The sequence below is a fragment of the Astatotilapia calliptera genome, chromosome 8, assembly GCF_964374335.1.
Source record: "Astatotilapia calliptera chromosome 8, fAstCal68.1, whole genome shotgun sequence".
In the NCBI taxonomy this organism is placed as follows: domain Eukaryota; kingdom Metazoa; phylum Chordata; class Actinopteri; order Cichliformes; family Cichlidae; genus Astatotilapia; species Astatotilapia calliptera.
This window is the reverse complement of record NC_137429.1, coordinates 21,363,162-21,389,883: the sequence shown is the minus strand read 5'-3', so window position 1 is coordinate 21,389,883 and position 26,722 is coordinate 21,363,162. Positions and strand designations below refer to the sequence as shown.

The window sequence follows — 26,722 nt, the reverse complement described above, 5'->3', positions numbered from 1 at the left end:
AATAGTTTATACACTTTCTGCTTGTGAGGGGCAGGAATCAGAATAAAGCTGGTTTTCCACGACAATGGGGCCATTCTAAATCATGTACAGTGATAATTATCTTGTGCCCATGACTTGTTTATTAAAAAAATATCACAATGTGCACTTCAGATCTGATTTCAGCTCTTCACAGTGCAGGTCTACACTGTGGAAAGTTATGCAACATATTCAAAACATACCAAAGGACTAAAGTCACGTTTTATGTTTGTTTCTTTTTCTTTTTGTTCGTTTTGCTCTTGTTGACATAGGTTTCCATTACGTATCCATTATATTGCAATCGTCTGTACTTTGAAGGAGAAATTCCGGTTTTTAAGGAGTGACCGTGCTGCCCAGTGAAGAGGACCACCCTTCTCCTCCCCTGCCGACCTCTCCCGAGCTTCCTGTCCGACAACGTCATTACGTCACTCTGCATCCGAACCTAGACCAGTCGCAGCCATTTTAGTCCGCGAAATAAACTTCAATCTCAGAGCTAGACGAATAAAAAAAAACTGAATACTTAGCATAATTCCGTTGACGCAATTTGGATACCTCGTTGCAGACCACGGCTCGGATGGATTCGCTTTTCAAGTCGTCATATTTCGGTAAGAGCACAAACCCGGGGCGGCGCTGTCTTGTTTTTAGCATGTTAGCCCATGTTAGCTGGAGCGAGCTAACTGGAGAAAATGTTAGGAGGTTGTTGTTGAGGAGCATTCGTGATGTGCAGACCTAGACAGCAGAGCGTGGCTTGGTAAGGAAAGCATGGACAAGGCTCATTTGACTGTAACTTGATGTGTATTTATTCCCTTTCCTAGAAATGACAGTCATGAAAGCGCTTCATTATATTTTATGTTCGTCGCTGTCTGTAACTCACTCCCCTGTCAGATTTAAAGTAGTTATCCAGCCTTAGCTTAACCCACACCCACTCGCCTCTGCGATAACAGCCCAGCCGTCTCACTCAATAACACTCCCTCGGGAAAATCTATTATTGCTGCTTAAACAGACTAGCCTTTTGTGAGTATGGTGTTTGTGCAAGGTGTGTGTTTATTTCAGCCATTTCCTTCTAGCTAACTGCGGATACTGTCTGAATTGCAAGGCATGGCATACAGTGTGTTAGTGAGCCGACAGGCCAATTTCTCAAGTAATACTGTCGCAGTGTACTGAGTCTCCTGGCTTACTGAAACACCGGCATGTTCTCTTCCAGCCTTCCTAGTCTAATGAAGTGAAAAAACAAATAGAAGTAAAATAAAAATGTCTAGAGGTTGTGGTGCAGCAAATCCAAACAGCCTGTGTGTGAGTCATGCAGACTGGCAGGAAGCGTTTATTCAGAGGCGGCTCTGTCGAGTCAGCGTGTCACTGTAAAGTGTGAATTATTCACGTTATCTTAAACATTGTGCATATGGTTGCATGGGAACGGAAATATACGGAGGCTGTAGGTTATTTTTTCTGCCTTTTAGTGTAGGGTTAGTTTGCAACAGTACTGCGGTTTCCAGTATTGCGGTGCTTGTCATGCAAAATAGAACAGGCCAAAGAAGCAGCCCAATGCGCTGGGAAATTAGGGGCTTTTATAAATCCTCCGAGTCGCAGTTTTAATTTTGCTTAGGTGTCACCACACTGAAACTTTTAGTGTGGTTTACCTGGTCTGTTTGTACGGGTTCTTTCTTATTTCTCTTCTTCTTTTGAAGGGGATCTTTTGAGCAAAGTCCCCTAAGGCAGCCAGGAAGGAAACGACACCACATGTGTGTCTGTGGGAAACAAGAGCAGAGCAGCGACTGTGGCTGAATGAGGCAGGGTGATGACATAATTCCTGTCTTATCTTTGGTTAAAAGCAGACATTTTTGTCCTGCAAGACCTGGTCTATTGAAGGCTCAGAAATCTGCAGACTCAAACTGCTCAAAAGCGGCTCTCATGTACGCCCTACACATTGTTCTGTTGTTTGAGCTGAAGCTGAGCTGTGTTTCATACTGAAGAATAGCATGCTGTGACTTAAAAAAAAAAAGAGTACTTGATTTTCTTTTTGTTGCTGTGCCATGCCAAACAGGCATGTCCTAAACAGGACTACATGACATGGCAGTTCATCAGAGGGGATGTTCAGTCTGTGCGTTTTTCTATGAAGACAGTGTGGACACTAGGTCTCAGAATTTCAGTTATCTCAGGCTGTTTAAGAGAATGGGTGTGTGTGGCTGCCTTATCACTGGGATTCTCTACAGGGCTATTTGTAAGGTGGCCCATGACCTTCTCTTCAGACATGTTTGCAACGGCTGTGGGTACATATCTCTGTGGCTGCAGCGATGCCTGCAAAGCTATTGTGATTGTAAACCACTTTCCATTGCTTTTAATATTGTATAAATTGTTTTATTGTTTTACCTCTAGAATCCTGCTCTCTGCTTAAGAAATGTTGTCCTTTTTTTTTTCTATATAGGCCTTTTTCTCTCAAGACAATCAAGACACTGTTCCCGGTAAAATGCCATAAATTATGTCACCTGTATGGCACGAGTGTAGCCTGTTTTTTTTATTTTTATTTTTTTATAAGGCAGTGAAAGAGAAAGAAGAGCCTAAGGCAGCAGGCACACCCACATTCTGTCATCAGCCTGGACACCTTTGTTGACTTGACTGATCTTCCTTTGTCACGCTGCAGATAATCGGACACAGATAAAACCTGAAGCCAGTGTTAGTTTAGTTAATCTTAAAATCCTCTGTGGCTCGTTTGGCTTTAGCTGAGAACACCGCACTGTGCTAACATCTCCAGTCAGCATTGATAATGTAGAGAAATGCCTCCGAATCACCATCTGAAATCTGTTTGACTTTTCAGAAGTCTCACCAGGAGGACGTTTATTTTTAGCTCTAGTTTAGCAAGCGCAATGATCTAAGGATGGCATAGTCATTCATAGTAGGGCTGGGCCATATTATACCGTTCACGGTAATACCGGTATAATGTTAGGCAACGATAGGAAAATGAAATATCGCGATAGAATATGAGTAAAACGCGCATGCGCAGTGCCTTTGTTTTCATACGCACATGGCCGATTGTTGAGTGAAACAGATGAACCAGAATTGGTTTGTAAAAATGGTGCAACTTCAGTGATGTGGAACTGGTTTGGTGTTTGTCCGTCAGATACACGACAAAGCACATTTTTTTGCAGAACATGCAAGCGGCCGTCGTTATTGTCGTATTTGTCGGACTAAGATGCTCTTAAATCTGGGAGTAATCTGGGTCCTAAACTCCGTATTCTTCAGGTCAAACGAACACTGCAGCATCACTGAGAGTTAAAAACTGTCTAAATTCTTTCATCTTTAATAAAACAATCAGCATTGCTGCTTTACCAGGTGTAATTATGAAGTTTAACTTCCAGGCATCCATGAAAACAGAATTTATTACATTTAACGGAGTTAGAAGTTAGCAGGAAGCTAGCGGAAGTTAGCTCGCTAGTTTCGGTAGTTACCTAAGCATGATATAGCACGTTCTGACTGAGAGATTTCTGAAAAAATTCAAACTTACAGCTCTGCTATCACTTCCAACATAAATGAAGACAGGAAACTAAACAGCAGTGACGTTTGTAGGGTTACTGAAGTTGGGCTAGTTGGTATATAATGATGTGCTACGTGATCGCTAGCGACACAGCTATATTAGCATAACATAAACAGTGAAGCTGGAGGACGAACACTAACACTTTTCCTAGAGCTGGGCGATATGAGATTTTTTCATATCACGATATGTTTTTTTCATTTCAGGCGATAACGATATCTATCACGATATAAGCCAAATAACTATATTTGTAAGATTTAAATGTGCCGTTGCTCACAAGTAAAATGTGAAATAATCAGCAGCTTGTTTTTATTTAAATATTTATTTCCCATAATAAGTTCAACAGGGTAGATGTACTTAAGGAACATGAGACTTTTTCAGATAAATAAAGGCAAATATTGCAAACTACACAAAAGGCAGCCGCTAAAGCGTTTAAGTTTCAAAATAGAACAAACGAAACAGACTAAATTGTCAATTCCACTTAGAAACAAAATATTAATTCTAAAAATAAATCTTAGTTTGTTTTACAGAAGAACAGACAAAACTGACTAACTTTTGTCAGTATCAAATAAACTGAGAACTAAAAGGAAATTCTCAATCTCTCCTTGTTGTATAGCTGAGCTTTTCAAACAGTTACTTTAGTCTGACAAAAGCCAAATGACGAATTAGCGCTTCCAGTCAGAGACTGAGGCTACGTCCACACGTACACGGGTATTTTTGAAAACTGAGATTTTCCGTTTTCGCTTTAAAAAATAATCCCGTCCACACATAAAGGCAGAAATGAAGGAAAACACTGCTATGAACATGCCAAAGCAGCAGGTGGTGCTAGATTCTTAACCGTGCAGAAATGTTGGCCAATCAGAAGTCTAGAAGCCTCGGTGGGAAAAAGTAAACAAAGCTGGGGCATAGAAGCAGAACTGAGTCGTATGTGTGGACGGACAGTAACTGTGTGTATATGTAAGCATTTAAACACTGCAGAGAGTAGAAGTTAGGGCTGCTCGATTATGGCAAAAATGATAATCACGATTATTTTCACTGAAATTGAGATCACGATTATTTGACGATATTTATTTAACCCTTTAAGACCTACTATAGAACCAAGTCCACCAGAGCTTATATTTATTTTTTTTACATGCTGTAGTGCCATTTGTGGGAGCATTTCAAGTTGCTATACATCAATACAACTGTTATAGCCCATATTTTAATAATATGTATGCATTAAGTCCATAGTAATTACATAAATTGCAAAAAAGTGCAATAAACTACAAAAAAAATTGAAAATCGCTTTTGTTTTGTTTACATATATTTCTACTTGGAGAAATTTAAGAGGTTTATCCCTCAAAACTTTAAATACAATAAAGTTGCAAAAAATAGTTTCCCACCACAGGAAATTTATTTTGAGTGTCTTCATAGTTTTATTTTGGAGATACAGCAATTTTTATATACTGCAGGAAAAACAAAAAACAATCCTATGATGCAAATTTGCAAAGAAAACAGCATGTGCATCACTTCACTGTGGGAAGTGTTACGAACAGCTGATAGGAACGGCAAAGCGTGTTTCTGGAATATTATGTTTTTGTTCCTGCAAGCGCTTTTTATGCAATTTTTGCAAAGCTATATGTGGAACGAAACCGTGACCGAGGACAAGCTGATGGCATAAGATGTAAGTACAACTCCTCTGGTTTCATATGCAAAACAAATTATTGCGCTAGCTTACGCGGTTCAGGTTCTACAGGGATTTAAAAATAGTTACGCAAAACGGAACGTGCGGCTCTGACCGGCTTTAAAGGGTTAACAATGACTTTAAAAAATAATATAAAATGGTGTGCAACACCACTGAAGTTTTTTTTTTTTTTTAAACTCTCTTTTCAACCAACGGCAGTCACTCTCCAAATAACTTCTGCTTAGCTTTCCGAGCTTCCCTCGGGTCCTCTTAATCAGCGGTCTCCGACCTTTTTTGCGCCACGGACCGGTTTATGCCCGACAATATTTTCACGGACCAGCCTTTAAGGTGTCGCGGATAAATGAGGGAGGGGCTAATAATCGGCTCAGTCATTTTTAATGATCGTTGAAAGCCCAGATCGTAATCGTGATTAAAATTCAATTAATTGAGCAGCCCTAGTAGAAGTAACAGTAACAGTATTCATTTCACCGAAACAATAACGTGGCGCACAGTGTGACGCATGCACCAGTTTATTGTATTTCCAGACTTGCTTTCGGCACAATTTACAGTGCGCGCTACTCTGTTTTTTGTCAGACTTGAAATAGCCAAAATACCTTCACACTACGGAACTTCTATGGCTCTTCCGTTCGACAATCTCTCCGGCGTTGGAACCATCATCTGTTTTCTCTTCGGTCACGCTCATTTCCTCCATTATGCGCTGGCTCCATTACCCGCTGGCTGCTTCCCAAACAAACACATGCGGCTTGGCACTTGCGCTGTACGTAACAAGTCACGCGACGTGACGCTGCGGCTGTGATTGGTTCGGCTCTGCGCTACTTAGTTTGGATCGGCTGACCCTTTTTTTTTTCTTTTTTCTTTTTTTTAAAGAGGACAAGAGCGGCGAGGTCTATCGCGATAGCTTAATTTCTCTATCGAGTAAAAGTTATATCGCGATACATATCGTTATCGTTCTATCGCCCAGCTCTAACTTTTCCACTTATAAAAGTTAACGTTAAGGTTCCTGATAGTTAGAGACAAATGCAATCGCATGGCAGGATGCTGTAAACGGACCAAACTTCAGTCAGGAGAACAACTGAGATAATCCATCCACAATACGAGGTCAGTCATTAATATACTGCAACAACATGGGAATAGAGCAGCTGCCAGAGAATTCAACATTAATGAATCAATGGTACAGAAGTGGCGGAAGCAAGAAGAATGAGTTTAATAAAGTTTGATTTATCTGACTGCTTTGTTTCGCTTAATGTGCCTTATAATCCCGTGCACCTTATGGTCCGAAAAATGCGTACTGCACACTGCAGTTTAATGTTGCAAAGCACCTCTTTTTAACTTCAGTGGATATTATACATGGTTATGCTCAGGATATGTCAGCCCATTTCTACTGGAAATGCCTTTTGGTTAAACTTTCAGCAAGGAATTTGCATTTGCACTGTTACATTTTTATAAAGCTTTAATGTACATAAAAACCAGCTTCTTGTTTAAGTGAAAATAAATGGAAGGTTGTATTTTGCGCTAGTAATGTTGTGGAGTTGTATTTTGTCTCGCATCAATTATATCGTCAGTTATATCGTTATCGCAAATTTTCAAATATATATCGTGATAAATATTTTTGGCCATATCGCCCTGCTCTAATTCATAGGCTGTTATTTCCATGGTACCTCGGCTGAGCTCCAAATACTTTGAAAACCCCTTTCGCTGTCTTCATCCCTACCTATGCAAATACTTAAAGTTAACTTGACTGTGTTCGTCGTCATCGCCCTGTACAGGCATTTTTTTTTTAAAATTTTGTCGTTGAAAGGGAAATTCCTCAAAATAAGACATTGTAACAATAATTGTATCTGAACTGGTTTGAAATGGATGTTTGCACATGTGCGCCGCAGCCCTGAACGTTCGTAAATACTGCATAATGGTGCTGCGTGTGAGAAGAGAAAAATCTGATGCAGGCAAATCAACCATTAAATGGTCTTTGTCCAAAACAAATGCAAAGTTAAAGTACACGTGAGCACGGCAGTGGTAGTTGTTCGGTGAATTCCCGCCTGCTCATGTCTTACCCGGGCAGCTCCCTCCTGTACTTGTCTTGAGGTGACCATCTCGTGTTGTGCGCTACATATGAAGACGACAGCAGTCGGTGTGCTAACCCGGTTCTTGCATCATTGTTCAGAATTCCCGTGTGAAAAGTGTTTATCTTTTCAGCCACTGCCATCTGTAAATATCAACGAGCCTAGCATTAACTCAAACTGATGTATTGTACATTCGTAGTCTGTACAGTGTTTGTGCAGGATCCAAAGAAGAGCTTTGAGTGTCCTTCAAGAAGCCTGGAGAACTGTTCCTGGAAAAAGAGAGTTCGGCCTGTGCAGTAGAACAAATATTGACTTTCAAGCTCACTGGAATTTTAAAAATAGTTTTAGCCTCCTATAATCTATTTCCATGTGTGTTTGCACACATTTCAATTTGTTACTGCACCCATTTCCCATTTTCCTATCATGATATAGAGAAGTGAGGCGTTGCTCAAGATCTTATTTTGCACATTACAGTAGAGAAAACTGGATGACAAATGTGTGCTGACAGGGAAGCGAAGGGTGTCCTTGTTTATGTGTTTGTGATTGCACCGAACAGTGGTCTGTGTCTGTAACACGCCCACGGGCAGAATCATAAACAGTAAAATATACATGCAGCTTCTGCATCTGGAAGGTGAAGCCAGTCGTGCGGCACATCTATTACCTGTGTGAATGAGTAGCGACCGCTCACTCGCTAATGTTAAGCACCCTTTTGTTTCTAGAGGTGTGTTTGTGCGCATTACCCTTTGATGAGGAATGTGCGGCTTGTTGCCTCGTGCCATTAAAAGAACAGAGGGCACAGCAACATGCTGCGCCTGCCGTCTGGATCTGCTCTTTGATTCTGCGAGGGGGACCACCGATGTTTATCCCACAAAACCTCTTCAGCTGCGACAGTTGTTGGGCCCTTCCTCTCTCTTTCACTTCCTCCTTTCTCGCACTCACTTGTTCGCTCAACATGTACTCGCACATGTCACGGAGGTCTGGCTGCTGGAATGCTGCACTGCTGTTCTCTCCTGCCGTTCACTCTTGTGATACGAAATCCATCTAGCTTCATTTTTATAGTCTGACCGATGTGAGTTTTTGAAGTGAAGTTGTTGAACAGGCTAAAATATGCTAAACTGCATTTGTTACTGCTGTTAGGGAGGAACCCGCATCAACAAGATAACTGGCAATCTTACTGTAATGCACAAACGTGATGTGGCACACAGGTGCTTAAAGGTTGTTGTATTAAGATCTTGTCATACTGCTTAGCAGCCACACAGCAATAGGCTAAAATAACCAACTTTTAGCATTTATGCACGTAGAATACCTTTTTATAAAAGCTTCATTTTCACTGCACAAACACTCCATACAGAAGCACGGGTATGTACATGGGCATGCAGTATGAGAAATGTGGCACAAGGCCATTATCTTTCCAGAGTGTCAGTGAATTGATGCATGAGTCTTATCCTAATTAAGTTATCTACTTTGCACACATCTCAGAGAGGATTAAAAGCTTCTTTGTGTGGCTGATTGATTCCTTTTCTCTGCCTCATGCTGCAGTATGATGCTGCACTACAGCTGCAGTTTCTGTTGTCTTTGTATAGACGATCATAGTGTGCATGTTTTCCGTGCAACCTTTGAACGTGATTTTTCAGACCCAGATGAAGCTTTGAGTGTCGGCCGCATCCATTGCAGCATTTTGAAGTGGTGCTTACTACTTTTATTCGCCGCACCTTTTAAAGCAGCATCACAGTGGCACCATGTTTTGCAGATCGGATTTCTCATTAGGTTCAAGTAGTTGTTTCTCATTGTGGTTTCTCTTGCCCCTCTATTATGTTAAACTCTGGTTTGGTGGTCTGAAAACACGCTAATATTCAGCCACCGCTTTTCAGAAATAAAGGAAAATAAAGCTTACTGCTTTTTTTTTTCTTCTTTAAATGTAACAGCCATTATGACTAGACAGAAACAGAAGAGACTTTTAGTGAAACAGGCTTAGCACTGAATGTGGTGTAGGATTATACACTGACTGTCCAGTGTCACTGAGTCATCTGAAAAAAAGGAAAACATGCTGCACTTGTGAGTTTCATTCTCATGATGTTTGTTTTTCTCTCTCCTTCCAGATTCGACTCAATGGCTTAGTGTGACTCTTCACAGCAACTAGCCAAGACTTCTTTCTCCGTCCCTTGTCTGCTGCTTCCTCAGGTAGGAATGGTCCCATCAACAGCTCATATACAGTTACCACCCAAGGCGATGGTTTTCTTTGCATCGGCGTCCCAGCTGTGTGCCAGCAAGCTAACAGACAAACTGCATTTGTTTTAACGTAGTGTGGGAACAAGCATCCATCCATCCATTTTTCTTGATCACTTCTCTATTTCAAGGCTGTTTTTGTTTACGTGGCAGTTTTTGCGTTTAAGTCTGGTCTTTTGGACAGACTGGAGGGATAACCGGTCCAGGAGTGTGTCGTCCATCCAGAGGATGAGACTCACTGGAAATGCACTGGAGTATGTCGCCCTGTTGCTTTTTGTTCCAAAGTACTTGGTAATTTAAATTGCAAACTTAAAAAAGTAGGCTTGTGTCTCTCTTTAGACGCATGCACCCTTCTTAGAAAATGTCTGACCTCTACAGTCACTGTGTGAAACACTGTTTCTGCAGTTTTACCACAGAAAGCCATTGAGGTTACACTGCTGAACTTCAAGGCCCGAATTGTCGCTGAACCAGGTTGTTTTAATAGCACATAATCATCATATAAGAGGCAGTGAGTGGTGATGGATTAGAAACCAAAGTTTTGGCGACTGGGGTGAATTTTGTAGTGGTTGCAGCAGTTAACATGGACCAACTGAGAATAAATGTCAAGTTAACTGGCAATGACTCCCCTGTTAGTACTTAATGCCAGATTAATGGAGCTGCAGACTCTTGATGTTGGTCTGTGAAACTGGCACAGATCTTAAAGGAAAACAGTGTAGTGGAGCGCTGCGAGAGCAGAGACTTATAAATGAAAACTGATTTCAAGTCCAAGCATTTGTTGCATGTCTTATGGTGCTGCAGACTCTGTGGTCTGTGTGATGCCTTTGACACTTGAGGGGAGAAAAGAAAGATGCAATAGGAACAGGGTGCTTCTCAGCCAAAAGCAGCACATCAGGATGGTTATTAAAGAGTGCTTAGGTCCAGGAATGGATAGATTTGGGTGCTGCTGGAGAGCGATAAATGGCTCAGACCGAGCAGACTGTTGGGACGCCATGGATACTAAACTGTTTGTGTTGCTCCCCGAAATGTTTCCGTTCCCTCCGTTTGAAACCACCACAACGACGTCATGCTCCGGATTATGAAGCCTGTCGGAACAGAGAGAACATTCATGCACAAATTGGCGTTGTTTCTCTTGAGCAGCGGTTTGAAGTGATTATTCAGTATAATAGCCAACCCAGCTGGCTTAATGAATAATTTGGGCTGCGACTGAGCTGTTCCAGATGGCTGAAATGAAATGCCACCCTTAGCATTTCACCAGTTGGGTGAAGCAGTCATACCAACAGGATGATGATGCTCATTATTCTGAATTAGCGTTATTTTCGAGGAGCCCACAAAGTATCGTTGAGTGACGCATTCCTCCTGTTGAGGAAGGATTTTAACTGATACTCCTCTTTCTCTTCTTTCCTGTTGCTCTTACACAGGTAGCAGGGAGACATTACACACAGGGACGGTGATCCGTTGGTTGCCTCAGAGCCTCCCCAACCTCCTGAGGCAGGATGGAGCCCCAGGCTTCCCAGAGGCAGTTAGGAGCAGAGGGGGATTGCGAGATGTCAAATCTACTGGTGCCCAGTCCCCAGAGCGAGGCTGTGACCCATGAGATGGAGGAGCTGTCGCTGCAGCCCACACAGAGCCTGCCTCCGCTCAGTGAACGCAAAAATGGTGAGGATACACTGCTGCCACACAACCTCCACAGTTCATCTCTGTTGGCTTCCCACACTTCCTGTCTCTGCTGCAGCACAAACTGAGTGACATTATTTAAAAAGCAGTGAAAAACGGAGAAAAGTGATATGTGTAAATCCCTCTTTCTGTGTTATTCTCTAAGGTGTTAGAGAATAACAAGCATTATTATCAGCTACATGCATACAGATAAAACACAGACAAAATAGTTTCGTAGATAAAATCAGCAGAAACCGTGTAAACTGAAGATGCCAAATACTGTATTTGAAGATTGCATGCGTTGATAGCGCACACACTGTCCAATAATGTAAATACAAAGATGTGCAGTCACTAACTGCCACTCTATTAGCCAATCACGCTTCAGTCCTCAACTCCTGATTCCTCCACCAGCTCTGCTTCTAAATCCTCATAGTGTCAGTGTTGTTTTGGCATCCACATGGGACTGAATATGACACTGATGGATGGCTATGCAAATACCAGGCTTTGGGAGCGGGTTCGGTTCACCGCCAGCTTCTAATCGTGGCTTAGACTGGCGTATGGAGACCAGTTAAGCCATTCAGTCCAGTCACTGCGGTATTGATCATGATTCCCAAGAAAATCTTAATTCGTCAGATGCAAGTCAACAAATGCTGCAGTGGGTTTTAATCAAAGCTGCTCCAGACTGGATTTAACACGTTCTGGGTGACTGTAGGATTTCGCAGGAGAAACGGCTTGACTGCGGAAAATTTCTGTGGAATGTCAACAGTAGTAGCACCCACTCATCATCTCGGCTTTTGTCATTTCCCCTCCAGTGAGAAAACATACCTCATACTTTCCACCCTCTGAGCCCTCCACAGCACTTTGCCAACCGCAGAGTCCCTCCTCTCATATTGGCTTTTATCATGCAGGTGTTAATCTGTCTGCCATCAGACGGCTCTGAGTCTTAAGCTGTGGCGAGCTCAGAGTCTGGAGGGAGAGGAGGAGAATTACAGCACCACTATCAGCAGGATGGAGTTTGGAGATTAAGGGTTTTGAGGTTGTTTTGACAAAGATTAGGAGTCTGAAAAGGAAGTAGCCTAAAAATTGAAGTTGGTAAGCAGAAGTTTATATGCAAACAAATAATAAGAATAAAACGAATCTCCACCAAGCTGTTGATTTTCTTTTTATGTTTGCAAATTGTGAGTTCTACCTATAATTAGCTTTGAGTAACTGACTTCTCTGAACAGGAAGTCCATCTCACTTGAGGTGTTTATTTTTGGAATTCGCGGTTTTAAGAAATGGACCAGAACGGGTGATAGACGCGTATCGCACGTGTTCTCTAGCCAAGTGTAGCGCTGGCTGATCTCTTGCAACTCACAAACTTTTCTGTCTCTGTTTGGATGTCACATGACAGGCTGACGTGCCTAAGCATGAGTAATACAGAAATGCACGACTGTTTCATGGCTGGATGGTCTGTCACGTGGGCAGCTCACAAGCCTCTCAGAAACAGGGTAACAGTGTGTTAATCAGTGTCAGATTTCAGGCCCTCTGCTGTGGAACCAGTTTGGATACAGGAAACAGACACCAGCTCTACTTTTTTTGATAAAGCTTATAATTAGGCCTGTTTCGGGTGACTCTGAACCCTCCCTTAGTTGTTCTGAAAAAGGCCTGGGCTGCTGGGGACTTCCCATAATGCACTGAGTGTTTCTTCTCAAGTTACCTTTTCACACTCTGTGTTTATCAGTAGTTATTATTGATCTCCGGCTCTCTTCTAAGATGTGAAGTTTGTCCTGCCACCCTGTACAGGGTTTTGGTAGAAGAGATGGTGTGGACGTGTCTGACTGATTTTAATCGAGTATTTTATGAAATTATTGTTTATCAGACTGAGAGCAAGTAAAGAAATAAATACAGGCCACGTTTCCACAAATACAAATGACTTCTCTCTTTTAGGATCACATGTCGAAGCTTAGATATAGATCATGTAAAATAGTTTGAAGCCCACAGGGAGGGAAACTTGTAAATAACTCATGAAAGAATGAAGTTACGTTGAAACCAAGCACACCATTGTTTTTCTTGTGACATTGCCAATAAGTTTGATGTGTCACATGACCCTCTTCCTATTGGAAAAAAACAAAAGTTGTATCCAAGATGGCCGACTTCTAAACCACCCATCTTGAGGAGTTTGCCCCCTCACATATACTAATGTGCCACAAACAGGACTTTAATATCACCAACCATTCCCATGTTATTACGTGTATCCATATAAATGGCCCACCCTGTATAATCTTTATTTATGATGGGTTTCATTAGGATGTTATCATTACTCATTTAATACTGTCCAAATAAATACACAGCGGTGGTTAGGAGTGCTTTTGACAAACTGCTGAGCTCACCAGCAACACTTTCCATTTCAGCGTCATATTAAGCAGCTGTCAGGGTGTTTGCTAATGTGCGCCTCTGCCAGCGGCTGTGTAATCTCCCTACTGTTAAATTTATTAACAACTGTGAGCAATTAATTGTCTCAGGACGGCTCACACTAACTCAAAGACACTCCGAGCAGGCTGCACTGTTACACAGCCACAAAGGACCAAAGTGCTATACAGAATAATACACGAAAGACGTAAAACGAGAAGGACAATAGAACAAAAGTAAAATTAAAACATCTCACAAGGTGTCAAAGGTGGGTTTAAAAAACTATTGAGAGGAGGCCCGTCTAATGTGCAAAGGCAAATTGTTCCACATTTTAGGAGCTGCAGCCAGGAAGCAATCAGTATGCCTGATTCATACAGAATACTGGAACTTAGCAGAGACTCTGTGATAAAGACCTTATCTTTTACTCCACCCTGGTTGTCTCCACTTCCTCCGTACTCTGAAACACTTGCACTGTCCAGCATTCAAATATTTTAACAGTAACCATGCTGTTTTTTTCCTGTCTCATTTCTCCTTATCTCACAAGTTTGCTTTCAGTGTCTGATTGCTGCAGATTGTTATTAGGAAAACTTTAAAGAAGGGCTTAAAATCAAAAGGTGTCCTGAGTTGTAAACGTTTAAGTAGTTATCTTTTAATTTCTTTTAGTTTAGCAAATCTGAGCAGAGAGGCTGCACTGAAGGCGCAGGCAAAGCAAACGCTTTACAAAGACAGTCAAACCTGCTGTGTCTCCAAAGTGTTTTTTCGTTAGTCTGCTTACACATAATCTCTAATATATATTGTGTGTGGTACTGGTACTGGTTTAACAACACTCATTTCTTTTACTTCCTTATTTCTGTGTGAGCGCATAAACGCCTCATTCATATCCACAGTTTCCCTTCACACTGCTGAGGTCACAGGTCATCGTGTGTTTGTCAGTCTGAGCGCCGTTTCCCGGAGGAATTCGGGGACGTTGTTTACTGGAAGTCTTAACTGAATCACCTTAAGCATACATGTCTCCACCGAAACCTGGCTCGCAGTGTTTACAGAGCGCAGCGAGAGTCCACGTTACTGATTTTTTTTTTTTTTTTCTTTTTTTGAATCGGCAATTATTTCTGTAAATTTTTGACCGGAGCTGCGTTGCCTTTAATACCAGTTTCGTCTGTAAAATGGGCATCAGTTATGAAAGCGATTGGCGGTAAACAGATGGGAAAGACAAAATATTGGTGAGGCAGCTGTTTCCTGTTGTGTTGTAGGAGTTTGTATTTCACAGTAATTTTGACGTGTCCCTTCCTGTGAATACAGAAGTAACTGTACTTGTGCCCGGTGCTTAATCTGTGGGCATTTGCAACTCCCACTCAGTGTATACGTCCCTGTGTGACTGTCTCTTAATGAAATCCCATTAAAGCTGTGTGCTGGTGTTTCTGAGAGAAGCGGTTTCTGCTGAGCATGCAGTTGTTGCTGCCTTTTTACGTTCAGTGTCTTGCAGCGCTGAGTCAGCAACTGCTTTGAAACTCTAAGAAACAGTGCAGTCTGGTGTAGGGTTCCAACTAAACGTTATTTTTAAGACCGGCTAATCTGCAAATTTTCTTCAATTAGTCGACGATTATCTCAATAACTCTAATCTCTGCTCCCTTTGGGCAAACCTCCTGTTCCAGGCTCCACCTGCTGAAGTCTGCCCACCTGTGAAATCACCCTGTTGTCTCGTCTCACAGCAAATTCAAATAATGACCCAGGAAACATGAATTTTAAAATAATCAGCTGTGTTTTTAACATTGCTCGATAAGACCGTCAGAATAAAAATGAAATGGCTAATATTTTTATTTAATACAAATTAAAGTCCTCATAGTATTTAAACAAAAAATAATGTGCAGATAGGAAAGTAAAAATGGCTGCTGCCCATAAGCTCAAATAAAGCTTCCAATTCAATCAAAAAGATTTTATTTTCTAGTCCAAAATAACAAGTTTCCAAAGTTTACAGATGATTAATTGGACGTGCTCTGGAGTGAGGCCTGCTCTTATCTTTGAGACGATGTTCCCAGCTGCTGATAACAATGCTCTCTGTCGTGACTTCAGCCATTTGAGAGGTGCAGATTCTTTTCGAGTGCCCCTGTTTAATGCTTTACTATCATATTTCACTCATTAGCTAACAAAACTGACTCGTGTTGGCTTAGCAAACATTCTGAGAAGCTTCCTACAGGTAAGCTAACATAAACATTACTGTACAAACAGCAGCATAAACGAGGTATCAACGCTGCGCGCTCTAAAACTGCGCCGTTCAGTGATGACATCACAGCCCCAGTATGCGGCATTTAAATGCTTGTAATGAAGCAGCATCAATGCTTTGCACTCTGCATTTAACTTTGTTTTCTGTGCTTCTACATGGGGGGGGGAGAAACCAAACTTTTATTTTTTATTTTTAACATTTTCTTCCATCCTCCTGTTTCGCGCTCCGTTCTTCTTCATTAGTGTTGAGTGCAGTCTTAGCAGGCGATATAGGTGATACTGCTCCTGTAGTGTATTGCAGTTACAAAAACACTTTTACGTCTTATGATGTGTCGACGATACAGACGAGGCAAACAAACTCATCTCAAATTGGTTTCAGTGAAAATGGGAGTAGTGGGAGTAGAGGTGGAGGAGAGGTTAAAGGCTCTGTAGCATAAACATCCCACTGTGGGAGGACAAGCTCTTTGGATGGTCTTATTACTCCGTGGTCGAGAGGATTTGACTGGCTTTCAGCTTTTAAACAAAGGTGAATAAATGGTTGATAGAATATCTCTAAACACATGATGCCATTATTAATATTCCTGTCCATGATTTTTCATGTAGTTTAGAACATTTCAACAAAATAATGAAACAAAATGTTGTGTATTGAGTCGTGAGTGTCTTTGCTTAGCTAAGAGATAGCTGTGCTTTAGATCTTCACACTGCAGGCTGTCAGTGATGAGTTATGACAGGGCAATTTTTATTGCCTCCCATCCCTCAGCAGCGACTGTTACAGTCACGATTTGAGTCTTACCAGGCAGATTTGAGGAGTGAAGTAACAAAACAATAACAGGGTTTTAGGTTCAATCGCCTAAAACGGCAGAATTCTAATACCTGGGAGAGACTCGCCACGCTAGCGTGCACCTCTTTGTTTAACCCCGTTTGTAAAGATGTGATCAGCTGCAGAGCATTTAGCGTGAAAGTCTGCACAGTCATCCTAAACATGAAAATATACGTAACGTCAGCACGATGAGTACACTATGAGTTGCATTAGTGAGACATTTTTCTCGTCATCTTTTGGGTTTTCTGTGTTTGTCTTCCCTATTTTATTTCCTCGCTTTCGTAGTTCTCATTAAGCATCAAGCAAGGTTTCTCATCTTTTTCTCTACATAGCAGTTAAATTTGCTTTTCCATGTTTGCTTTCAGTGCTGCAGCTGAGACTCCAGCAGAGGCGAACCCGGGAGCAGCTGGTGGACCAGGGCATTATGCCACGTGAGTAACTGCAACAGCTATTGTGGCGTGGGTGGGAAATAATAACAAAGTGGTACCCTGGTTCATACTGATAACTCAGGAGACATTTAAAAAAATTATGATAATAATTTGTGAATAAAGTAGATGAAAATGTTTTGTATTGCAGCTTTGAAGAGTCCGGCAGCTTTCCACGGGCAGATTCGCAGCTTGGAGAGAGCCCGGGTAAGTTTATGGGGAAAAAACTACATAAATGTAAACTTGAGTTGTTAGTAACAGTAAAATTTAAGTAATTAACTGATCTGTGTCTGCCTTCCTCTCCAGACTGAGAATTTTCTCAAACATAAGATCCGCAGTCGTCCAGAAAGAGCAGAGCTGGTCAGGATGCACATCCTGCAAGGTTCTAATAATTGCCTATTTCACAATGCACAAACTTCTTTTTTTTAACAATGCTTTAAGTATTGTTTCCTGTGGTGCTTTAAAGTGTTGAAATAGAAAGACTGATGTCATATTTAAGCAAGAAAGGATGTATTTTTAACTTGATGTTAGAGCATTTAGCTGATTTGATTTATGACTGATTGTATAACAATTTTTATTGTCGTCCCCAGAGACCGGAGCAGAACCTTCACTACAGGCCACTCAGATGAAACTGAAGAGAGCCCGACTAGCAGACAACCTCAACGAGAAGATCGCCCAGCGACCAGGCCCAATGGAGCTGGTGGAGAAAAACATTTTGCCGGTGGATTCCAGCGTTAAACAAGCCATCATCGGTGAGAACACATGATTTTAGTTTACGTTTAAATTCATCGGTACAAAAAGATGTCTTTGTTTGATCCTTTGAATAATGATAAAAGATTTGTAATTTTTACTATCTTTCAGTGGGCCAGGTGAATTATCCAAAGGTTCTTGAGGAAGACAGCAACGACGCTTTGTCCCCGGAGCAACCGGCCAGCCAGGAGTCCCAGAGCTCTGCACCCTCACCGGTGGAGAGCAGAGCACCAGAGACGCCCTCTCCAGTAGCACTGCCCAGCACCATCCTGCAGGTCAGCTGGAGGCCCAGACTGTTGTTATTTAACGACAGTGACATTGGAGGTTTTAAGTGTGTCCCCCTCCACCCATTATTTCTTTGCAGCCCGTCCCAAAAACAGACTTCATGAAAGTAATCGCCACCAATGAGCCGCCTGCCAGCCACCCAGCTGTCACCCTCACTCATCCAGTCGCTACAGTTGTACCTCCAAAACCAGCCCCAACACTGGTGAAAGTAAGCACAACGCATCTGTTTCCATTTTCTGCTTTTCTAAGATAAGATAAGAGATAAGATAGAACTTTATTAATCCCTCGGGTGGGTTCCTCTGGGAAATTCGATTTCCAAAAAAAGCACAGCAACGACCGAAGTTACAGTTACAGAATTGTTATATATATATATACACACACACACACACATATATATATATATATATATATATATATATATATATATATATATATATATATATATATATATATATATATATATATATATATATATATATATATATATATAAATAAATACAGAAACAAATATAAATAAAATATACAAAGGGGATAAATAGGAATAAAAAATAAAAATACAAGTGAATTGCACATTTCAAGTATTGAGTCTATTGCACTGTTGACTATTTACAAAAAGTATTGCACAAGGTATTGTACAGTGAGGTGAAGAGGCACTACAGCTTAGTTGTTCCCCCCTCCTTTGTCCTCCTGTTTCCCCTCCCTCTCCCCTCCAGAGAGGAGGGGAGAGACTGTTGTTGAGTTTAACACATGTTAATACTTTTTCCCTCCACGTTTGCTTCCACCAAAGCAAAGTCAGCAGAAAGCTCCCTCAGAGAAGAGTCGCAGTAAGAAGGGCAAGGAGCCGAAGCCGAGGGTGAAAAAGCTTAAGTACCACCAGTATGTTCCCCCAGACCAGAAGCAGGAGGCCAGCGAAGCACCCATGGACTCCTCATACGCCCGGTTACTGCAGCAACAGCAGCTGTTTCTCCAGCTGCAGATCCTCAGCCAGCAGCAGCAGCATTACAACTACCAAACTATATTACCAGCACCGCTCAAGTACGTGTGCAAAGCAAATTACAAATACTAGCCCCCCCCCCGTGTTAACATTGAAACCAGTGTTATTCTGCAGTTTTATTTCTACCTGTACTTCAGACGGGTTTCTTTCTATTTTTGTGTTTCTAAACTAGTTTGGCTTGCTTGACATTTGATTTTTAATTATGAAACAAAGCCAAATATTGTTGTTTTCAACAACACAGAGAGGCAGAGCGCCAATAACAGGCTTGTGCCTAATCATATTGATAACTAACAGGATGTTGATGAACCAGCTGCTGTTTTCGTGAAAGTCCTGGCAGCAGCGGTGTAGCAAAGCTGTCTTTGAAATCGCTGTTGGCCTGTGATTTGGTTGACTGGTGTTGTTAGTGAGGCAAGAGGAACAGGATGGATGGACTGTTTGAACCCATTTCCTCTCCTTGTTTTCTTCTTTCTGCCTTTCTTCTCTCTATAACAACACCGTCCCTCTCTCCCACCTCCACTTCCTCTTTTTTTGTTTCATATTCCTGTAATTCAGAAAGGATTTCCTTAAAAAAACAATCACCTCATCTTTGTTTGTCTTTTCCCCTCCCCCCTCTGCTGCAGACCTGTGGCAGAGGGTCAGAATAACGGTGGGAGTACACTGCCAACTTCTATTGTGGTGTCTTTGCCCACTGCACCTCCCCCTGCTGCTCTGCCTTCAGCAATGGCCCGGCCAAACAACTCGCTGTCCAACCGCAAACCCGGTGTCCTGCCTGCCAACCTGGAAGAGATGAAGGTATTTGTTCAAAATCACATTCCCAGGCACTTTGGAAATTTCTGTTTAACTGACCCAGAGAAAAATAACATAGACAAAAGTACTGGATGACTACTCCTTAATCTTTGAATTCTTTTTTTTTTTTCAGTCCCATTGCTGCAGGTGTCACCTAGCTATGCATTTAGCCTTTATAGATGTTTGTGAAAAAACTGGGCCTTCTAAAGAACTGACTGAATTGAAGTGTTTTGCTATAATAAGATGCAACCCTGCAACAAGCCACAAAGTGTCAGACCATGTAAAGTTACAGAGCAGATGTAAAAGTCTGGCTTGTTTGGCAGAGGAAGTCCTAGCCTCCTCTGGCATTAACATCAGCACAAAAACGGTGCACCGTGAGCTTCCTGACACAGGTTTGCTTGGCAGCTCCTGTGGGTGCGATCTTTGTTGAATCGTTAAAAACTTAACATCATGTAAAGTTGCAGAGTGCCGATGCACAAAGTGTGTAAAGTTGTGCTCTGCTGACTCAGTAACTACAGCGTTCCAAACATTAACATCAGCACAAAAACTGTACACTGCAGTTTCACAGCTCCTGTAGGTGTCCGTGCCACAGTACTTACGTCTGTAGGAAAGACTCTGTGCTGAAGTGTGGTATTTGCTTTATTACAGTGTTATTAGAGAAGATTAATGGCACTATGTTGCCTGCGCACTAAATCAGAAACTCCAACCTGAAGCAGCGTGTCTTCGCACAAAGCCTGAAAACTGCAGCACGTATGAAGTCAGGTGTTTGTGGCTGGTATTTGTTGGTTTTATGATGGCTCATCATGAGTCATACAAGATATGATGTGCTTTAGACGTGCTGTTTGGTGGATTGTTGTCCCTTTAAGCACAGCCAACATGTTTCCACATTTTTCCGCGTCTTAATGCAAAGCCAACCATCTGCTGTCTCCAGCTACAAATTTAACAAACACACATAAATTATGTTAATCTTTTTTTCTCTTCTAATTCTTGGCAATAAAATGAGCACATTTCCAAAGAGAGTGAACTGCTCCTGTAAAAATAGACTACTAAAATCTAAAATCTGATGCTGACGTGATCCTCCTTTTGTCTTCCCAGGTGGCCGAGCTGAAACTAGAGCTGAAGCTTCGTGGCCTCCCAGTGTCGGGAACAAAGACGGATCTGATAGAAAGACTGAAGCCTTTCCAGGACAATCCCAGCACCACTGCTGCTGCCAGCATCCCCACTCCTGCCACTACTACCCTATCTGCCATCCCCATGGAGGTTACCACAACTACCACACCTGCTGTAGTCCCAGTCCAGCAGGTGGCTCCAGAGAGCATGAGCTCTACGCCGCCTGTCTCACCTGTTCCTTTTGATCTCTCCGCCCTCCAGCAGGATGTAGGGATGTCTGAAATTCAAATGCTGACCTCGTTAGGGCCACAGTCCTCACAGTCTTTCAAAGTCCCAGAGGAAAAGGACAGAAGGCTCCACGAGAAGGAGCGGCAGATAGAAGAGCTGATGAGGAAGCTGGAGCAGGAGCAGAAGCTGGTGGAGGTGCTGAAGATGCAACTGGAAGTGGAGAAGAGAGGTCAGGGTGACTCTGCCTCTATGTCCCCCAAGATCGCTCCAGGAGCTGCTGTGAACTCTGTTCCTCCTGTCCTCAACTCTAACCTGGTGAAAGTCGAAGGTGCAGTCCTGTCAAATTGTTCATCGACTGCTGCTATCCCAAGCTCAATCCTGGGTTCACAGGCACTCTCAGCACCCGTGGCAGGAGTGGTGAAGTTGGAGGATGTGACCGTTTCTTCTGGCAAGCCGCTGCAGACCCAAACCAAGCTCATCACACAAATCCAGGCCCCAGGTCAGCCTCAAGTAACCAGCAGCCCACAGCTCCTCTCGCAGTCCCAGAAAAGTCCCAAACTCCGAGCCCAGCCACAGTCCCAGCCCACACCCCCCAGCCTGCAGCAGTTCTTCATCAGCCACTCGGGTGGTGTTTCCCAGGTGTTGGGTCAGCCTCGGACTTTGTTGACAGCAACTGGCCAAGCTGGAACACAGATCCTCCTTCCAGTGTCACTGCCCAACAACGCTGCTGCAATCCAGCTGCCAAGCACCACCGTCAGCCTGCAGGTGAGTGAGCCAGTGGCGTAGCATGGCAGAGGGTGTCACAGAGTAAGTGCGTGTTGATCTACTATAAACTCATCTTGGCATTATTAATGATAATCTTAATATAAAACCTAGAAAGAACCATCTCGACTCATCCTCTGTAAAGTTGAGGTCTTAAGGTCTCGCATGTCTTTCCTCTGCACTAGCCTGTTCTCCAGGCCACAGTCTCAAACCCAGGCCTGGTCCATTCCTCAGTCCCTCAGCTGCAGACCACCAAGGTGGAGATGGCACCCAGCCAGCAGCCGCTGCTACAAGTGAGTCACGTCTCATTAGTAGTTCCAGTTAGCTCTACACAAAAGCCTCAAAGACCTGTGATGCACAGAGGTCTGATGTCAGACTCTCTCATGTCTTGGCAGACTCTGACTATGTGCAATAACACTGCTGGCTTGGAGAACCAGAGTAGACCTGAGATGAATCCCCAGTGCTTTTTGAGAAGCTCCCCAGAGAATAAGCTCTCTCCACGAGCATCACCCAACCATCAAATCTCCAACGGGCCCCTCAATAAGGTGTCTGTCAGGAATTCAGCATTTTTCTGAACTTAACTCTTCAGATCTTCACATATTTCTCTGATTTGATCTTTTCTCTGTCATCTTTGCAGCCTTCCTCTCCTCAGCCCACCTTCATCTTCCAGCCCACCTCCCTGGTTCCCCAGCCTCCTAAGACCAGAGAGCCTCCCCGCTATGAGGAGGCCATCAAACAGAGCCGCAGTCTTCACATCAACAACGTTTCACAGGTTAGATGAAAACAAGCCACAGCTGACACACACACTACTGAAACTGATGTGTGCAGAGTACAGAGAAGCATAAAAAACGTAGGCGTATACTTCCAGTTTTTCCAGCCTTGAGCAGCTTTTTCGTTTTTGGTTACAAAGCGTCGAGTCTCTTAACGTCCTTAAATGTCTTTTCAGGTTCCCACAGCAACCAGCCAGCAAATGGACGACCTGTTTGACATCCTTATAGAGAGCGGAGGTAAGTTGGTGCACACTGACGGTGCAAAGAAAAACGTTCTGTTCAGTGTGAAGAAGTTTAAAAAGCCCCAAGTGTCAGAGAAACGGTGAATAAGCTGCTGTGTGGGCAGATTCGAGCTGATTGTGGCTGATCTGATATCAGCCTTTTGGATATTATGTATAACAGAGACCATGTACCGTGTAAACTGCAGACTGCCAAAAGGGGTTACTTTTACTCAAGTAATTTGGAAATGTGAATTTGACTTTTTCTGCATTGATGAGTCATAAAATGCTCCGATCGTCCTCACACTGCCGACTAATAAAAAGCGAGAGACTCTGAATTCACCATGACAGGGACTTCTATAAAAGCTTCTAGGAGTTGTTTTTAAGGTTAATGAGACGAGATTAGAAGGGACCTTCGTGGAGGCTTTCCTCCTTTAAAAATAAACCTCCTCAATAAATTAGAGATGCACATCCCTAAAAACCCACTTCACAAAGCACCACTGCTATTCTGCTTGTGAGTGACACACAATCTTGAAAGAAGTGAAGAAGAACCTAAAGAGAGCACTAACGCAGCCACACCCACCTCCATAACTTCTCTGAAATCTTTGTTGGCGTGTCCAACTAAAAACTCTGTGCAAGTGTTCAAAGCTGACAACTCCAGAACAAAGTTGTGTGACATGTGAGAGTCACATGTTACTCTTTTAACTGTGAAGCGCTCGTTTTCAGAGGGGCAAAGGCTCGGTGCTGCTTTGCTACATGAGTGTGTGGATGCCTTGTGAGCATTAAAGGAACAAATCATTTAAAACTGTAATTTGAGGGAGAGGATCAGGGAAAGAGTCTGTATCCTGAAGCTTAGGAGAGATTGACTGATGCAATAAGACGATAACTTAAAGCACACGAGCTGATCAATGATCAAAGAAGGAAACTCATCCTTTGAAATGGCTGTTTTTTTTTTTTCAGCAAGTTATTGACCCATAAGTAAGCCTCATAACTGGCTTAAAGGATGTGATTTATTTCTACAGCCTGAACTCTTTTTAAAAACCGATACGATCTAAGATCACTTTATAAATGAGTTCTTTTTTTAGATCCACTGTGGACAAACTAACATGTTTAAATATGTCAGTTTTTAATCTGCATCCTTATTTGATCTTTGTTTTCCCGCCTGCAGAAATCACTCCATTTATCCATCAGAACTCACCGGTGTCTCACCCCAAGACTCTCCCTGTCACAGCCAGCATCACCACCCTTCCAGTCAACACCGTCCTGTCCAGACCGCCCCCGCAGGTCCAGGTAGCCCCTCCTTCCATGCTTGTGAACCCGTGCTTGCCCGGTCTATCGTCCCTGGCCACAGACAATCAGCTGGAAGCCTTTCTAGAGGGGACGCTGGCCGAGACGCCGTCTGCGTCAGACCCTCGCACGCAGGGCCTGATGGAGGAGCTGCAGGCCCAGCTCATGGACCAGCAGCCCTTCTCACCCATGGACACGTCAGAGCTGTCTTTCTGCGATTCCTCCTCGTCCTCACTCAACATGGGCCTGTCAGACCCGGCCCTGGACAACATGGAGTGGCTGGACCTCACCATGCCGCCGGGTCCTGGCGGGATGCTGACACCACTGGGGATCCCAACGGACTTCCTGGATACACATGACCTGCACTGGGACTGATGGAGGCTTTGATGATGAAGATGGAGAAGTGTGAAAGATGGATGGATGGATGAAGGGAAAGCTTCAGAGATTTTAAATAAAAAAAGAATAGTAATAATAATACATAAAAGGAGAAAACATGGCCTTTAAGTGCCATACCACTCTTACCAGTACATCCATACCATCTGTAATATTCCCACTACTCTAGAGGAAGAGAGGCTGATCCGAGCAGAACTACAAGCAGGAGTTTGCACAGCTTTAGGAGAGAGTCCCGTAACGGCTCGGCGGCCTGGAAAGCGTCCGCCGAAAGGTGACTGCGGTCACGCTGCGCTGCAATAAAGGGATTTTTAATCAGAATAGACTTTTTAGTGTCTGATGTCATGATTTTAGCAATCATAAACAGAGCCAAGGAGACAGAGCCAAATGCTAAATGGAAGAACAGACTGTTTGTAAATAGTTTAAACCACACTAAGAAAACTGAGCTGAGGGGATCATTTCTAGTAGAGGAAAACGGCATCTGTTTTACTCATCGTGATAGATCAACGTGTCAGACAGTTCCTGAAGGTCTGATATGAATTACACTCGTGAGTGCTGTCACATGCTAGGTTAGAAAAGCTGGTGATTACAACATGACTGGAGGCTCAGACTAAAGTAAAAGGAGACTCGAGTCTCTATAACGACGCACCCAATGCTAAGCCCGGGGTTATACACTCAGCTAGCTGCCAGACTGAGGTGTGAAGGAATGTCTGAATGAAGTCGAGCCTCTGTTCGCACTGGTCCGTGATTTGTTTGTAACAGATGTGACTGTTTTCTCCTGACCTATCGTTGACTCCCATCAGTCAAGCTGATCAACCAATGACTCTAAAGAACAACACGACGACGAGAGGAGGCGGCGGCGGCTCCTCCCGTCGACGTGAGAGCTATGCACTAAAGAGGCGCACAAATCTGACGACGCACCTCGCTGACCTCAGAACAAGGAAATGTGAACACTGCATATCCAAGGCGATCGTCACGACTGTGACATAAGATCACGTTGCCACTGGCTGCGCAGATACTGCAGTTGTCCAAGTCGCGAATTGTGAATGTACTTTTAAAAAGTGGGACTTAACTCTAAAAAAAAGTTGGCAGCTTTTTTTTTCTCCTTCTTCTTCTGATTAGCGAAACAGGAAAGGGAACAAGTATCAATTTGCAGACACACATCTGTAATAGGTGTGCTGCCAGTTATCGGAAGATGTCTTTGAGCTTTAAATCTGGGTGTCCCGCAGTATGCCTGCACTTTGTGTGTGTGAGACAGGAGAGGAAATTGCTCTAGTTTTTAAAAAAGAGATGGGTTGCTTTGGTTCACAAGCCTTTTCAATACGGGATCGACTGCTCATTGGAGGAATCGGAATACTCTAAAATCATACTCCGCTGGTTTAAGGGCGATACATCAGCTGCTGTGGCTTGTAGACAAAGTCAGTTTCCGGGCAGTGTGTGAGAGAAGCATGCCCCTCTGTGTGTGTGTGTGTGTGTGTGTGTGTGTGTGTGTGTGTGTGTGTGACTGTGTTTGTTTGTCTTTGTCTTTCCGTCTCTTGCATGTACAGCCGTGTCTCCGTGTGCATGATCGTACTCGTGTTTAGTCTATGGCTGCTTCAAACTCTGCTGCCGCCCTGAAGTTGTCTAAAGGAATTTGCAAAACATCTCCCAACTCCAATCATTTGCAACCTGCTTTGAATATTCCAAATTTGTCTCTTTGTAAGGCTCCCGATGACTGTTTTACTGTTTTTTTTCTTGTATCTGTGTCGTTCATTCGGAGTAAAGTTTTTAAAAAAAGAGAAACGTAGACACCTTTACAGTGTGATGCACAGCAGGAAGTAGTCAGTGAAGGCTGCCTTTTAATTGAAGGCATCAAAGTTCACTCACCTGAATATTAATTCTTTGTATTTGTTTATGTTTTTGGGACAGATGCAGTGTAACTGTGTGGGACTTTTTTATATTTTAAGACTTTTTTTTAATGTTCTTTTTATATCAGTCAGTGAAATCACGTTTACATTTTAACCACTTTATCCTGTTATTATGGTCGCAGGCAGTAGAGGGCGATGTTTCACTTCTCTTGTGGCTTCACGGCACATCTTCAACAGCAGCTGTTGATACTTCAGGGTAACAGAAACAGGGAAAA

The 26,722-nt window shown here is 42.9% G+C and overlaps 1 protein-coding gene across 3 annotated transcripts; it reads left to right on the top strand.

Moving 5' to 3' along the window:
- The first annotated feature begins 431 nt into the window (after positions 1-431).
- On the top strand, positions 432-24,925 carry mrtfba (myocardin related transcription factor Ba). Of its 3 annotated transcripts, none has more exons than XM_026179071.2 (17): positions 432-620; positions 9,385-9,466; positions 10,930-11,167; positions 16,961-17,026; positions 17,172-17,227; positions 17,327-17,402; positions 17,611-17,772; positions 17,882-18,045; positions 18,135-18,263; positions 18,843-19,090; positions 19,670-19,841; positions 20,931-21,938; positions 22,121-22,228; positions 22,331-22,480; positions 22,573-22,707; positions 22,882-22,942; positions 24,092-24,925. In XM_026179071.2, exons 3-17 carry the CDS (start codon positions 11,005-11,007, stop codon positions 24,583-24,585), a joined length of 3,192 nt encoding a protein of 1,063 aa, XP_026034856.2. In that variant the 5' UTR covers positions 432-620; positions 9,385-9,466; positions 10,930-11,004; the 3' UTR covers positions 24,586-24,925. The 3 variants fall into 3 exon arrangements, with proteins under 3 accessions (XP_026034856.2, XP_026034857.2, XP_026034858.2); XM_026179072.2 differs by having other exon boundaries at positions 465-620; positions 10,934-11,167; positions 24,092-24,763; XM_026179073.2 differs by lacking the exon at positions 432-620 and adding an exon at positions 708-766 and having other exon boundaries at positions 24,092-24,763.
- The last annotated feature ends 1,797 nt before the right edge of the window (positions 24,926-26,722 follow it).